Source organism: Sinohyriopsis cumingii, chromosome 17 (assembly GCF_028554795.1).
Source record: "Sinohyriopsis cumingii isolate HCF-2022 chromosome 17, ASM2855479v2, whole genome shotgun sequence".
NCBI lineage: Eukaryota > Metazoa > Mollusca > Bivalvia > Unionida > Unionidae > Sinohyriopsis > Sinohyriopsis cumingii.
In genome coordinates, this window is record NC_142977.1 from 90,612,447 (window position 1) to 90,627,665 (window position 15,219).

At 35.3% G+C, this 15,219-nt stretch overlaps 1 protein-coding gene across 1 annotated transcript in view; it reads right to left on the bottom strand.

The window, feature by feature from the left end:
• LOC149779403 (aladin-like) overlaps positions 1-15,219 on the bottom strand; it is a 121,120-nt gene that overhangs the window by 20,959 nt on the left and 84,942 nt on the right. Inside the window, exon 12 of the mRNA XM_089940068.1 lies at positions 8,359-8,546. Within this exon, the coding sequence (XP_089796194.1) occupies positions 8,359-8,546 (188 nt within the window). The remainder of the gene's footprint in view (positions 1-8,358; positions 8,547-15,219) is intronic.

A 15,219-nucleotide genomic window follows, 5' to 3' on the forward strand; every position in this document is an offset into this window, starting at 1 on the left:
ATAATAGGCATATGCAGAATTTTTAACAATTAGAGACGTGGCAGACATCGATGATTCTTTTGGAAGGTCAAATGTTGTTTCAATGAAAATTGATGATATTGACATGAAATTACCAATGCTGGAGCAAAGACTATGTCGTGATATTAACTGAGCAATAAAATATATATGAAACGGTATAGCATCTTGTTTATTAGGTCAATTGATGGACCAGTCACAAATTTTGGTGCATGATACACCTATGCTGCATATTGATATGATTCATGATACACAGCCTGCAAAACCATACATATCGATACATATATGAACTTGATGGTCTTTCCATCTCTGGAAGAAAGGTGGTGCCCTTTCATGTATGTTGACATTCTGGTCCTATTTCCAGTATGCAGACTACAGACAGACATATAGTTATCATATCTTTACATGCAATTCTCTATGATGAGAAAATAACAGCAATACTTTCAAAAAGACTACCTGTTTATTGGTTGCAGTGATTTTTATCCAACATTTTAGGCATTTTAATAGTGGCTCCATTTAACTCCCTTTGTTTTGTACAATATGAATGATTTTAAAACAGCGTATTACCAATTTCATGTCTCAGTTACACATGGAAGACACTACAATTATGTTATCTTCAAAACAGAAGAAATAATGAAATATCCTAGTGCAAAGAAAATCTCATCTTGAACAAATCCGGGCATGAGAATAAGGTTGATTACCAAACAAATCTATCACATTTCACTTCCTGCAGATGCAAAAGGCTGCTGTAGCCACAAGTACTTGTATTTGTTAGTAATGAAGGAAAACTACTGACTACACCCAGCCCTATTCTACAATTTTATTTACCTACACAAGGTGATAAACTTGAGCAGTTTGAAATCTGCCCCATAGCACATTCTATGCTAATTTCATTTATTCCATCAGCACCTTCAGTCACTGGTTAAATATCTTTGCATAAAAAAGAGAAATTCCATATTTGTTCCCCAAGTACAATTTAAGGAGAGATGATTACAGGATTTATCTTAAGGGGGACCTCTCTCTTTATCAAAGAAAAATGGAGGGGGAGGGAAGAAATGGTCATAGATCAATATTTATCTCAACTTCAATATTTGTCAATCTCTTTCTTCCTGCTCCACTGAAATCAACATCTTTGACAGATGTAACCTCTAGTTGTATAAGCATTAATCTGTTAATTAATTCTGACCATACTCTGCTCCTTCTTTTTATCGATATTATTCTGTGTTTCTTTCGGGGGGGGGGCATGTTATATATAGAGCTAGCTTTGTCAGCTTGAATATGTTGGGAAACTGATCTTTGTGACTGTTATGTACAATTTTCCATAGCACAGAGATATTATCTTTTGGACACAGCTGCTCCAAAATAGGATTTTTCCCTAACATAAACTTCCTTTGTTAAATCAGTAGTTTACTGACTACCATGCCAAATTTCATACCTGTTCCATAATGCTGTATAAGGGTATTTAGTCCATCAATGTTTGTGCAGAGAGAGGTATTAAAATAAATATCTGCATTTCCTAACTGCATTTTTAACCCTTATTTTATTCAATTTATCTTGACCCAAATATGGATACCATATTAACCAGCCTATATGTGGATGCAGATTATAAGTTGAATGAGCAAATTTGGCAAATTTTCCATCCTTCATCCATATATATATGTTGATGCTGAGTATAAGACAAGGCCAAATCAATACCTCAGCTTCATCTTTTTTACTTTGTTCCTCACAGCATCGCAAATTTTATCCTATATGTAACTCAGTAACCTTTCTGGTCTGAATCAATAAATGTAACTAAAAGTACCTACTTTGTTTCACACAAAGTATTTTAAATGTATTATCTAGTTTTAGTGACATTGACCTGAAAATTTATTGAATTACTGATAGGATAAAATTTGTGATGCTGTGTGGAGTTAAACTATAATAACTTCCAGTTTCATAAATATTAAAAGTATCCATGTATGCTATTTCAGATTACCACTAATAGGGAAAATGCAACATTGCTAAAATGTTTTTTCCACATTTTGGGGGTGGGTGGGGGAAGGAAAGATATAGAGAGAGATGCATATGTATACCCTCGCATTTTTCTTCTTGCACTTATGATCAAAATAAAATATGGCCCGATATATATGAGAGAGATTCCAGGTCTTTGTGGGATTTTTCTTCACCTTATTGCCTCTGTTTAGCTGAAGCTTTTGTCGAAGAGAGAAAAATTAATAAATTAAATAGTAAATGTAAACTATGAAAATACATAACATACGTCTTCTGGGTTTGAATATTCACAATAGTTATATCAATATAGTCTCCATTTACTAGGTTAAATCCCAAGAATGACCATTTCGCATCATGTCCAATTTTCTTTGCAAGTATAACGATCTCTCCATTCCCAACAAATAAAATTCAAATGCATGTACTCTTCCTGTACTTAGGCAGCCATTGATTTGGATATTTGCTCATACTATATGTTACTTTAATTGATGTCAGTCCTATTGGCAAGTTCAAAAGATGTAGCTGGTTGAGAAATTTACACAAGTAACACCTGGCATTTCCTTTCATTATATGGTACCATATTCATAATACCCATGGTTAGCCTCATTTTTCCTATTGGTAGCCTCACTAATCTGATCTGGTCTGCCAAATCTTCACCTCAAACAGGTCTTAACTCTGGAAAATCCGGACTACAGCTGCCGTAGCATATTTAATTAGCATGTACATACCACTACAAAATCAGGTGATTCGTGAACAATAAAAGTGATAACTAAAACTAGAGGGGCCCTGAGTGGCCGAGTGGTCTAAAGCGCTCACCATTACGGATCACTGCCATCTCACCTCTGTCTTCATGAGTTCGAGTCTCAGGCTCGTCTAATGTGGGTACGTGAGAAAGCCTGCCAGTAGCTTCTCATAGGTCGGTGGTTCTTCCCGGGGTTTTCCAGGGTTCTTCCTCCACCAATTATACTGGCTGCCATGTATAGCCTATCTTGTGCTGACAAATGGCGTTAAACCCTACAACAACAACAACAACTAAAACTAGAAGGAATTACTTACCTAGTGGTAATTATTAATGGAATAAGGTACTGCACTTTTGAACATGAGTATGATTACAGTCATCAAGTAAGTGAACAATAAAAGATTACCGTACAATTGTAAATACATCTCTCTCTCTCATAATGCCAAATGGGGCATAATTTTTGTTTGACCATGAGATGCAGTAAGAAAACTGTGATGCAATATCGGTCTCTGTCATGGTTATTCATCCTTTTCAATTCTAATGCACCCGTATCAAATTTAAACAACATATATTACAAACAACACATATTACTAATGCACGCTGCTTTAGTGCATTTTAGTGCAATTACATCTGATATTTAATACTGACAATCATGTAATTGTTTCAAATCCTCAACGTGGAGTCCTATATTTTTTCATACACGATCTCCTCCCCAAAATAAAATGTGTTTTTATACATTTTCTTTTCATACTCTTGGTGAATTTTTTCTATACGAAATATTATATGACATACGATAAAGTGATTTGGATGACAAAATCCATATATAAGTTGATTCGGAGTATAAGATGAACCTAAGATTTTGTGGTCAAAAAGTATCATCTTATAGGCCGGCAAATATGTTGAAAGTAGGTACCACCCCATTATAAGTAGCTCTTAGTGCTATATCATTAGTCCCTGGAGCAATTACTGCAGGCGAAAAAGTACTATCAATAAGGCTAAACTACAAATTTTCAAAGACATATCACAATAAAGACAGCAGCAGAAGGGATCCTGCACAGGATAACAAAATTGTATTGGCGGGATACAGACAATGCTCTGCTGCCAAAGAATATGATGCCATACTGTCCTAGTTTGAAAATTTTTATGTGCAAAAAACACCACCCCAGTAAATATAAAGCAAGTACTTTTTTTACCCCCCCCAATAAAGCAAGTATTTTTAAAAATTTAAATTGAGCTTCTACACCAATATGCTCCTTTTACTTTCAGTAACAAGTTTTCTAAGTGGTTTTAGTTGTTTTCGATTAATAACACAACTCTCTCACCTACAACAGATCTTATGTCAACTACACGAGCAAGTGGAACTAACTCCATCAAGTTTATGTCATAAGCTGCCCACCCCAAGGTATAAGCACAATTATTGCTATCATAAGTGGAAAAACAGCATAATGTTGGATGTAAAATGTGTAATCTATATATATCAAGCCAGAATTACAGCATACAGTGTCAAAATAAGTGAGTTTTAAGAGCACTCTTGAATGGGATCACTGTGTCTTTGTGTCTAAGTTCAGTGGGCAATTCGCTCCACGTTGCTGGGCCCTGGTATGCAAAAGAACGTTGTCCAGATGACTTCATTTTCGTAGTGGGAATAATGAGTATATGATTGTCAGAAGAGGAGCGTAAGTATCTTGCTGGTGTGTACACATGGGTTCAGTCAGATAGGTATTTTGGACTGGAGTCCGTCAGTGAAATGTAGCATCATGCATCAAATATGCAGACTTTTCTGATCTGATGCACACAGATAGTCGCAGTACATAAATTGATGCACCCCAATGTTATGTTTTACTCGTGAAATAACCCCAAAGATTCTGTCTAAAAATCATCGCTGGTAGGTACCAGTAAATTGACACACCCCAATATTATGTTTTGCTGATTGAAACAAAATTAAGGTTTAGTCTAACTACTTTAATCACTAGATTACAACTCTCCCAAATGGAAAACATGCACACATCAGTTTCCTATGCTAATGCTATCATAACACATAGGGTTAAAACTGAGTGTGGAGCCTGGATTGAAAATGGCATCCAAGTAAAAAAAAATCAAAATAGATCCAAAACAAATGAAATTATCTTTTGGACCGCGTTTATGATCGACCGATGATAATAGTATTGTTATTGAACCTGTGGAGCATTATCATCCAAAGACGAGGTAGTGGTTACTCAAAAGATAAAATGTTGTTTGTGCAGCAATGGTTGAAAACACAGCTGGCTACGTTTTCAAAAAGAAGTCGAGTAAAGAATGTGACAGTTGAGATGCCTTTATATTTTGCCATATATGTACCGAGGCTAAAATAAAACACCATGACCAAATGCGTAAAAAACATTAACTTTCAGAACAGTACACTGGCAAGGCATGCTGGGTTGCCAGAACACAAACTGCTGATTTAAGGTCCACAACACCAGGCAGATTTGAATGCAGGTTTACAAAAACATTCTTCCAAACAAGACATAGCAGTGAAAGAGCCACTTAAGTGTGTACATTGGCTGAGTGTAGAAGACATCCCTTGCTTGAAAATACAAATCTCTTAATTTAATACACAACTTAGTGCTGAAGAAATTGGTGCCATTGGCATTTTGAAGAATTCTGCCAATCAGTATGACTCGGCTACTACCTGTTCAGAGATACTGGAGCACCTATACAATGTTGTTGAGGATAGTCTTATACGTGACCTGCAAAATTCGTCATTTAAACAACAGCAGATGAAAACACTGACACAGCCAACAATAAATGCCTTGTCATATATGCTCAGATTATTTCTGATGACATGCAAGATTTTTAACAAATATATGATGTTCAGATGCTTCTGGCAAGGGAATAGCCTTACTGAATTTAGTCACATTATGTAACTAATATTTTTGTTGTGTATTTAAACAATAAAATTATATTTTAAAAACTACTGAAAACTGATCATCAGCTTGTAAGAATCATAGGTTTGGATATTGACTCAGTTTTTTGCTGAGTCAAATGACTTACATGAAGCCATTTGTAGATAAAACACTGAGCATGTATGGAAAAGATACATTTTACAAAAAACCTGGTTCTGCAGCTGGTCAAAATTCTTACATAGGGCAAAGTCCATATAGATTAGAGCCAGATTACAAACACAAAATATATTGAAAAATTATTTATATTCAACACTCACTTCAACTCGTCTACATGACTGTGTAACTTTCGCTGAATGATACCGAGTTGGAATTCTGCAATGATCATCGTTAAGCGCTCAGCATGCTGTATTACATTACTCTCATATTCTTCTTTTAATGTTGGTAAAGCAGTGTTGATTTGTCACTTTTTCTGATCTGACATGTTTTAAAGTTTGAAAAGATTCATCTGTTCTAAAAAATGTCATCATACAATATCCACAACCCACATGATAAAGCATCTCACTTAACATCTGGCAACATTTTCATTAAAAATATGGACTACTTCAATGACAAGCTCATCAACAGAAAGAATCTGTTAGGCAAAGTTTACTTTTGAAGAAACCCAGCTGTTTTCTTCGAAATGGGTTATATACAGTTGTTATATATAGCAAATAAGGAAAGAGTCATGAACTTTTCTTATGCAGCCGTCACTTTAAGATATTCTCACATTTATACAAGTGGAATTAAAGCGATGATAAAAAAATGACAAAAACAACTTTTTATTGGTTTAATTTTTGTTAATGTAGCAAAAAAGCGCAATCCATATGCAGTCTCGCAGAAAACGTAATTTGGTGAAAAAATTGTAATGTTTACGCCAAGAACATATTGGTCGGCATGTATGCTGATATAAACGGGATTCATCATTATAATGAACAATAAATAAATAACAAACATTAAGAAAAATGAGTTTTACTTTTTCCCATTAAATTATACTCTTTTTGCTGTTATTTAAGCATAATTACAGACAGTCAAAAGAACAGACAGATTCAATCAATAATTAATAAAACATGATAAGCAGAATTGCATGATCTGACTAGTGATAAGGTGAGGTACTGAAATCTAAAAGCACCCATGCATGCACACATGAAGTAATATAACATTTAAGCAAAAATAACAGGAAGTAATTTAACAAACCAGAACATGGGTGACGTGGAAATTACAGTATATAATAACACAGAATGCCAATTTCAAACTCAGCAGGCAACATATCTTGCAAACTTGGTGAATTTCCAACCAGCAGTTCATGGGGAGACAGAGTTACAGACAGACTAAAATAAATACAGATGGAAGATCTGGGTCTGTGCAATTTACAGCTGGACTCAACATGTAAATTAGTATCTAACAGCAGTACTGTTACCCATTTATCTGGCTGTTACATCACTTTGTCAACAATGGATGGACTCAAGATGTAAGTTAGTATCTAACAGCAGTACTGTTACCAATTTATCTGGCCTGTACATCACTTTGTCAACAAATAAATACAGTTAAGCAGATGACCTTCTTAAGGTGAAGGGACCTACTGTTGTAGTCCCAGCACAAGGCTGAATATTTATAATCTGTTTGTGTCTTTCAAGAATTCATAAAAAAAATAATGAATTCCACCAAAGTACAAGTCAGGGGAGAAAAGCTAATGACATCAGACAATTTTTATTTTGTCAGGCATATCATTTGTGGGATTGGATAAATACTGTGCACACATAAATGAACGATGAAGCAGTTCCTAAGACCTTTAATCGATTTTAGGGCAAGATGTGCAATTTTGGGAGGTCAAATATTTCACAAAACATTTTAAGTAACTTTGTATTCTGTATGGCTGCAGAGAGATGTTCAATTTGGACAAGGTTTTGGATTTTTCAAACCAAAATCAAGCAAAGTGTTTGCTAGATTTATCTTAAACAATGAATAATAAAAACAGATGCAAGTCAATTAAACTAGACTTCAAATAGGTCAATTAGGTTCATTCTCCAACTTGTTTGAAAAAAACTGCTGTTCCAAACTACATTTACCGACTTTTTAAAACACAATAACTTACATATGTTGCAAAGGTAAATAAATTGGAATTTCACAAACAAGTTTAATCTGAAGTAGACATCAGCCAATTCTGTGGAAATTTCTGTACAAACTTTTCCCCATTTTGCAAGTGGCTAAGTTAATTTTCTAAAAGGCATTGTGGGTATGACTGGTATCTGGTTATACCTTGAGAGCTGTTCAATGAGTTTAGTAGTCAGTTGATTAGAGTGAACTTGAAAATGATTTTGTTGTAGAAGGTCAGTAAAAATTAGTTTCATTTCTTAAAGCATTTTTTCAGGACACAGCAAAGATGTACCAAATCAACTTTAGGGCAGTTCCAGTAAATATACTTGTGACACAGGGAAGGCCATCCACAGATACAATTCAGAATTTTTGTATTATTTTCATATGATCTTAGAGAGTAATCAGACCAGCCTGGCATACATTTTTAAAAAAGATGCATTCCTGGGTACCATGTATGTTTAAAAGGAACAGCCCTTAGGATACAGCATAAGGTCTGCCATATGCAATTTAAGGAATAAGTTAGTGACTATGATGAAAATCTATTCCCATATGACAGAAATTACCTATTTCTACAAAACAAATTCAAAGAATAGTTGAATTTACCTTACATCATCTCCTGAATCAGTCTTAACTGTAATTTCTGATAGGTCTAGACAAGCCACAGCAGCTTGGGACCCACCAATCAAAGGTTTACTTTCATCTGCCATACCACGAAAAGTAAGGTAGTAGATAATTGGCTCATTTTCTGTGGTAAAAAGCAGAACATCTCCAGATGGACTCCAACAAGCAGCCTTTCATTAAAAAGAACGGAAACACAATGTAACAATTTTGAACATTTACAAGTGTCACAAAATCATCTGCCTTTAATTCATATTAAGGTATATATAAACTTTAGGCAAATCCAAAATAAAAAATATTAAAAAAAGAAAACTGAACTTAATGTGCATATAATGACAAATAAGTGAAGTTCATGAGTTATTTTCTCTTTATTATAGAGGGAACTAAAGCACATTCCAATGGCTGCTGGGGAAATTACAACTTTTTTAAACTTAATAATAAAATTGTGCAATGTATCATTTGTGAATGTCTGATACAAGAACTGATAAATTTATCATAATTCTTACCAGACATCTTACTGATAAATTATTATCAGTCTTTCATAAAACTTACTAATTAGTTTTTTTAATTAATTAAGGCATCTTAAAAAAGCACAAATTTAAACTTATAAACTGGTAAAAATATTTTTTATATAATTCATATTTGTAAAAAGTAGACAATATTCTCATTCTGAACTAAGAAACAAGTCGATCAAAACAAATGTCTTCTAATCAAAGTAACCCAATAACATAAAATTTGCATCTGTAACTGGAAACATCCCGATTTAGGATGTGATGCCATTTTTTTTATTGATAATATCACAGGCTTTGAGACATCATTTTCTACATCTATTATGTAGATACGGAGAGGGCTTATGAAATCTATGCAAAATTAAGTAACTTTTTACACAGATAAACTTTTTACACAGATGTTGATGCCATTATGGACCTGCTAAATGAGGAGTCAGTTGATAGATGAAAATTTTTAGTAGGGAGACTATTAAAGACAATAAAAGAAATGGTTGGCCAAGGATATCTCTTTCAAAAGAATCAGATGATTTTCAGTAAGTAGTGTGACCCCATTATAACACAATTTGTTATGACACAAATTCGGACATAACACGATTATGGCATGGCTCCTGAAATTTCATGCACATGTACTTTACTCATAAACGAACATATATTTTCTTTCATAAAAGAAAAGTAATGTAAAAAAGATGTTTTATCATTTTTAGTGAACAGATCATGTATGAATTCTAATATCAGATGATTCTAGTGTGGTTCCTGCAAATTCACATTCATGTATTTATCAAATACACAAAGAAAGTTTTTTTCTTCTTAAAAGTAAGAAAAATAACGTGTGAATAGTTTATTCAGGGATCATGCTGGGCTTTGCCAATGTCACTAATTGCGATTTAGTTTCCTTATTGGTGACAAAATTTACCATCTGGTGATTTTATCTCACCCCCCCACCCACCGACATTGCTGGCTGTTTAAACTTGCATATAAAACATGGGCTTGGAGTGATGAAATTCAGAGGAACCATAAAAGGAAGCTGCAAACTTGATATAAAATGCACTGGAATTTACATATTGTTAGCTGAAACAAATTCTATGTACATATTTACTAACCACAATAACAGTGAATTGTTATATCATAATCTGCTTACTCTTACGACTAGCCTGAGTACTGTATGCTGTGAGATCTCGACTTTTTTTCTAACATTTCTGACATCTGAGATCAACCAGACGAGGCACTATCTAATAATGAATCTTTTGGATGATATAGTGTCGGACTATCTGCCGCTTGCTAGTAATTAATATATTTATTTTGACTGACCTCTATATGTGGATAGTAAGTAAAATTCATCTACTTTTCACTCACTAAATTAAATCCTTCAGAACAGACATATTTTCTGTAGTAATCCCTGTCAGAACAGAACACCTATGTATACATAGTCTGTTTGCCTTTTTTAAATAAAATTTCTCATGCACTCATGGAAGGCAGCATCACTCTACCGCCAGAAATGTCACCAAAAAAAAAAAGATAAATGGAGATCTACTTGTTGGACTAACTATGCTACCATGACTAGCTACAATTGACAAACTTTTGAAGGCAGATACAGCAACTGCTACAATCGGCTTTTTGTTTTTAAAATGCACCCAGAAAAAACAGATTTGCCAAAACTTCAAAGAAAACTGATCAACTGTGAAACACCAATTGTTCTGTATAAATACTAAGCAAATGAAAACAAAATTAGTCTCAATCAATATTCCACAATTATTTGATGCTGCTGCTGCAAAAAGAAACAGACATCTGTTTGGTCCTCCAAAGTTGTCCTTTAGTGGTAACTTCAATAACACATGCACCCTTCATCAAAGAAAACCAACTACAATCTTCTAAAAAACCAAATAACCTTTTATCAAAGGAAGTCAGCACCAACCTTAAATAAAAGCAATGGAATCTGACAGATTGTTGCATTTTCCAAAGTGACTGGAACACGTTTATTGTGCTGTAAACAATTCATTTTTGCATAGAAAAAATTATGCTTTCGGTTGCTACCAATGGTGGCAAAAAACACAAATTAAATTTCCAACCTTTTAAACCGTAGATATATGGCCATCAAGTTAATGAGGTATCTTCCAAAGATGTATGTTAAACTTTTTGATTTGTTCACATTTTAATTTCCCTATCAATAGCATGATCACCTGGGAAGCTCTGGCAAGATGGTGCTGTCTCCATCTGACCATAATCTAGGCCAGTTTAATGTAACATGTAAACAGCTACAGCCATGTGCTACTTGCGACAATTGCAGTGAATTGTTAAGTGAAGATCAGGTACAGATCAAAACAAGGACTACTATGTTTTTATATATGTGTTATTTGTGTTTTCATGGATTTATTATAGACAAGCAGAGTACTTAATGGATTATGAATTGCACTATACAAATGGAAGTTGTCAATATAAAGTGTTTTTCAGTCTAGTTTGTCTTCATTTAATCAAAGCACATATTTTTGCATCCTTTTTTATTACATCGCCACCACCCACACCCACCCCTGCCCACCATATTTTAGGTAAATGCATCATTTGCTTCAGCCAACTGAATTGGTTGGTTAAAACATGGTTCTGTCTATAACATGGTCGGGTTCTATTGACCCCAACTACCGTGTTATAGCGGGGTCACACTGTATATGTGAAGAAAGACAGACCCGTTAATGAGCAGGAAACATATGATCTTTATATTTCACAAGGAAGTGCAGAGAAAATTGTGAAGTTAGTTATGCACTGGTCTTGTGTCCATTGGATGACCTGCTGGAAAATATTAGACAGATGTAAATTAGCAGGATATAAGGTCATTGTATGTGAACTTGGATACACTACTTTGAACCTGTGATTAAGAAACAAGGCAGTGTATGGAAGCCTGTCTTTCCAAGTCTACAGGTAAGTTATTTACATTGTTTTCTTCAATACACAAGGAAAGTCTGAATCACATGGTACCAGAAACACCACAGTGAACTGACAATACTATGCCACAGTAATCAGATATAATTTACATGAGGCTATTAGCAAAAGAGGTCCACATCTACTGAGGCTATTAGCAAAAACGGTCCACATCTACTGAGGCTATTAGCAAAAATGGTCCACATCTACTGAGGCTATTAGCAAAAGTGGTCCACATCTACTGAGAGATGGCTTCATTTTGAATCAGGATAATACAAGTTTGCAATGAAGAACATTACAAAAGCTTGATGTTGAAACTCTAAATCACCTACCATACAGTTCAAGACTAACTATTTGTGACTTCTAACTTTTCCCAAAATTGCAAGATTAATTAAAAGGAAACCATTACAAAAGAAGAGAACAACTAAGGGATACATTGTTGATTCATTGTCAAGATGGCCACTATCTCTTAACTGGCTTGAAGCAGATGTTCCATTTTTTGTGAAGTTTTCATGATATACGTGCTTCTTGTCGGTCTTCATCTACGTTATTGTGTTCATCATGCATTGGCTGTTCAGTTCATATGTGTTTCTTCATCTCCTTGTTTTGGAAATGAGAACAGTTAGACTTTTCCTCAGCTGTCTTGCTCCACTGCTACAACTTCCTTTGTTGTTGAACAAACCGCCATCACATGATACTCACCAAATAACCCGTTTATGCTAAGATGGACCCTCATTATTGCTTTAAATGACCACTCCTTTTCAATCCACACTACATTGTGCTCTGGACTAAATGAACTGGGACTACATTCATCATTACTTAAATGTAAACAGAAACGAAAAAAGAAACATTGTTTCAAAGCTGGCTGGTGTAGAACAGGAGGAATTCCAGTTATCTCCATCATGCCCTTTCCAGCTCAACAATTGAAAAATTTGACCTTTAATTTTGATAACCTAGTTCAAATCCCTATTAAATCGTCAACCTTTGTGTCAACTATCCAAGAGATACCTCTGTGTATTGCATTATTCAATGCCCAATCAGTAGGACCACCAGAAAAGTGCAAAGAAATAGTTAATAATTATCAACAATCAGAATATTTACGTCTTTTTCCTGACAGAAACATGGCTAAAAACATCAGGCGATGAGCCTAAGTGCGCGGATCCGCCAGTTACTCCATCAAGTTGTTCCCCTGCCACTCTTGCGGAGTGTAATTGCTGTCATCACAAAGAACTCCATGATCAAACATTGTAACCACACTGCAACTTTCAATTTCTTCCACACAACGTTTGAACTAGTCCAAACCACATTCACACTGGAACAAAGTTCAGTCAATTTATTCTGCCTATACAGCCCACCTCTTAGTAGAAAAAACAAGCTGACTGAATCTCTCTTTTTGGAGCAGTTTCCAAAATCTCCTGGGTGTGGAATTTGAAAGGTGGCAGCCTGATTATTCTTGGAGATTTCAACTTTCACTTTGACTGTCCCGGAAACACAAACATATCAAAACTCCTAGATTCCATTAATGTTTTCAACCTCAAACAGTCAGTTAACCAACCCACCCACAAACATGGTCACATTTTAGACTGGACTCTTCATAGACCTGATAATAACATTCTAAGGTCCTCCCTGGTATCCCATGAACTTGCATCAGATCACCTCTGCATTATATGCCATCTTGATGTATCAGTCCCTAACCCTCCACCTTTATGTGCTACAAAGAGAAACCTCTGTATGACAAATAGAACCAAACTAATGCATGACATCCAAGCAAACCTAACAACCTATCGCCCTTGCCACAGTACTGAAACTACTCTTCTAAAAGTAGTTAATGACATTCTCTCTGCTTTGGATAGCAGAAATATTACAGTCCTCACCCTCCTTGATTTGTCTGCAGCATTAGACACAATAGACCATGATATATTACTTCACCGTCTCCAGCATGTATTTGGCATTCATGATACGGCCTTACTGTGGTTCAAGTCCTACTTGGTCAACAGGATACAAATTGTGTCTGCAAATGGGGTCTGTCCTTGGACCTGTTCTCTTCATTCTATACACTCAGCTGCTCTCAAGTGTCATAGATCATCACCAAATGTACGCTGATGACACCCAAATTTACAAATCTAGCCACCCAACTGAAGTTGATGCTACCATCCAAGGTGTAGAGAGGTGTATTTCCGATGTGAAATCATGGATCACATGTAACAAGCTGCAGATGAATGATGATAAAACTGAGGCCATTCTGATCACAACACAAAGACTTTCTCAGTCACAACCTTTACCTCAAACAGTAAATATCAGCAACACCAACATTAAATTCACACAGTCAGTACAAAACTTAGGTGTTACTCTGGACAGTACTCTCACACTGCACCAACATGTCATGAACATATGCAAGACTGCATATCTTGAGCCAAGACCCATCAGCTCAATTCGCAATTATCTTTCAGTTGATGCCACTAAAACACTTGTGTGTTCATTAGTACTTTCAAGACTGGACTATTGTAACTCAATTCTGTCTGGTTCATCTCAATATCTGCTCCAGAAACTTCAAAAAGTTCAAAACACAGCTGCTCGGATCACACTTAGAGTAACACGATCAGAGCACACCTCCCCGCTGCTCTGTACCCTACACTGGCTATCCATTCGATCCAGAATCAAACACAAAATTTGTTCTCTGTGCTACGTTTCACTGTCGGACTCTAGTCCAACACGCCTATCTGACCTCATCTATGTGTACATACCAGCAAGATACTTACGCTCCTCTTCTGACAATTGTATACTCATTAGTCCCACTATCAAAACAAAGTCATATGGACAGCGTTCTTTTGCCTACCAGGGCCCAGCAACATGGAATGAATTGCCCACTGAACTTAAGACACCAAGACACAGTGATCACATTCAAGAGTGCCCTCAAAACTCACTTATTTCGACTGCAAAAACAAACTTAAAGACCTATTAATGTTTCCTATCTTAAATATTTTGAGCATGTTTTTTTTCATGTTTTCTAATGTCACGGTGTTTGTTTTTTGTAATCATATAATTAATGTTTTTTATGTTACAGGTGCTGTCTAGTGTTGTAAAGCACTTACAGCTTCTAAAGATCAGGCACTATACAAAGTCCTCATTATTTATTATTATTATTATTAGTACACGTTCACCAGGTTACAATGAATGCTGTCATGTAATGGGCTGTTAGATGTGTTCAGGGCATGGGTCAAAAGACGTGCATTAAACCAAAAGACTGTTTCTTTGAGAAGGACTACTAAAATTTATGTAACCAGTTAAGTAACATTTTCTTTACAGTGCCTTGGTTTGGAGTAGAGAAATTCTGAGAGGCCAAGAAAGGAAGCCACAAACTGGATATAAAATGCACTGCAATGTATCTATTGTTACATAAACAAATTCTTTGTCCATATTGACAAAC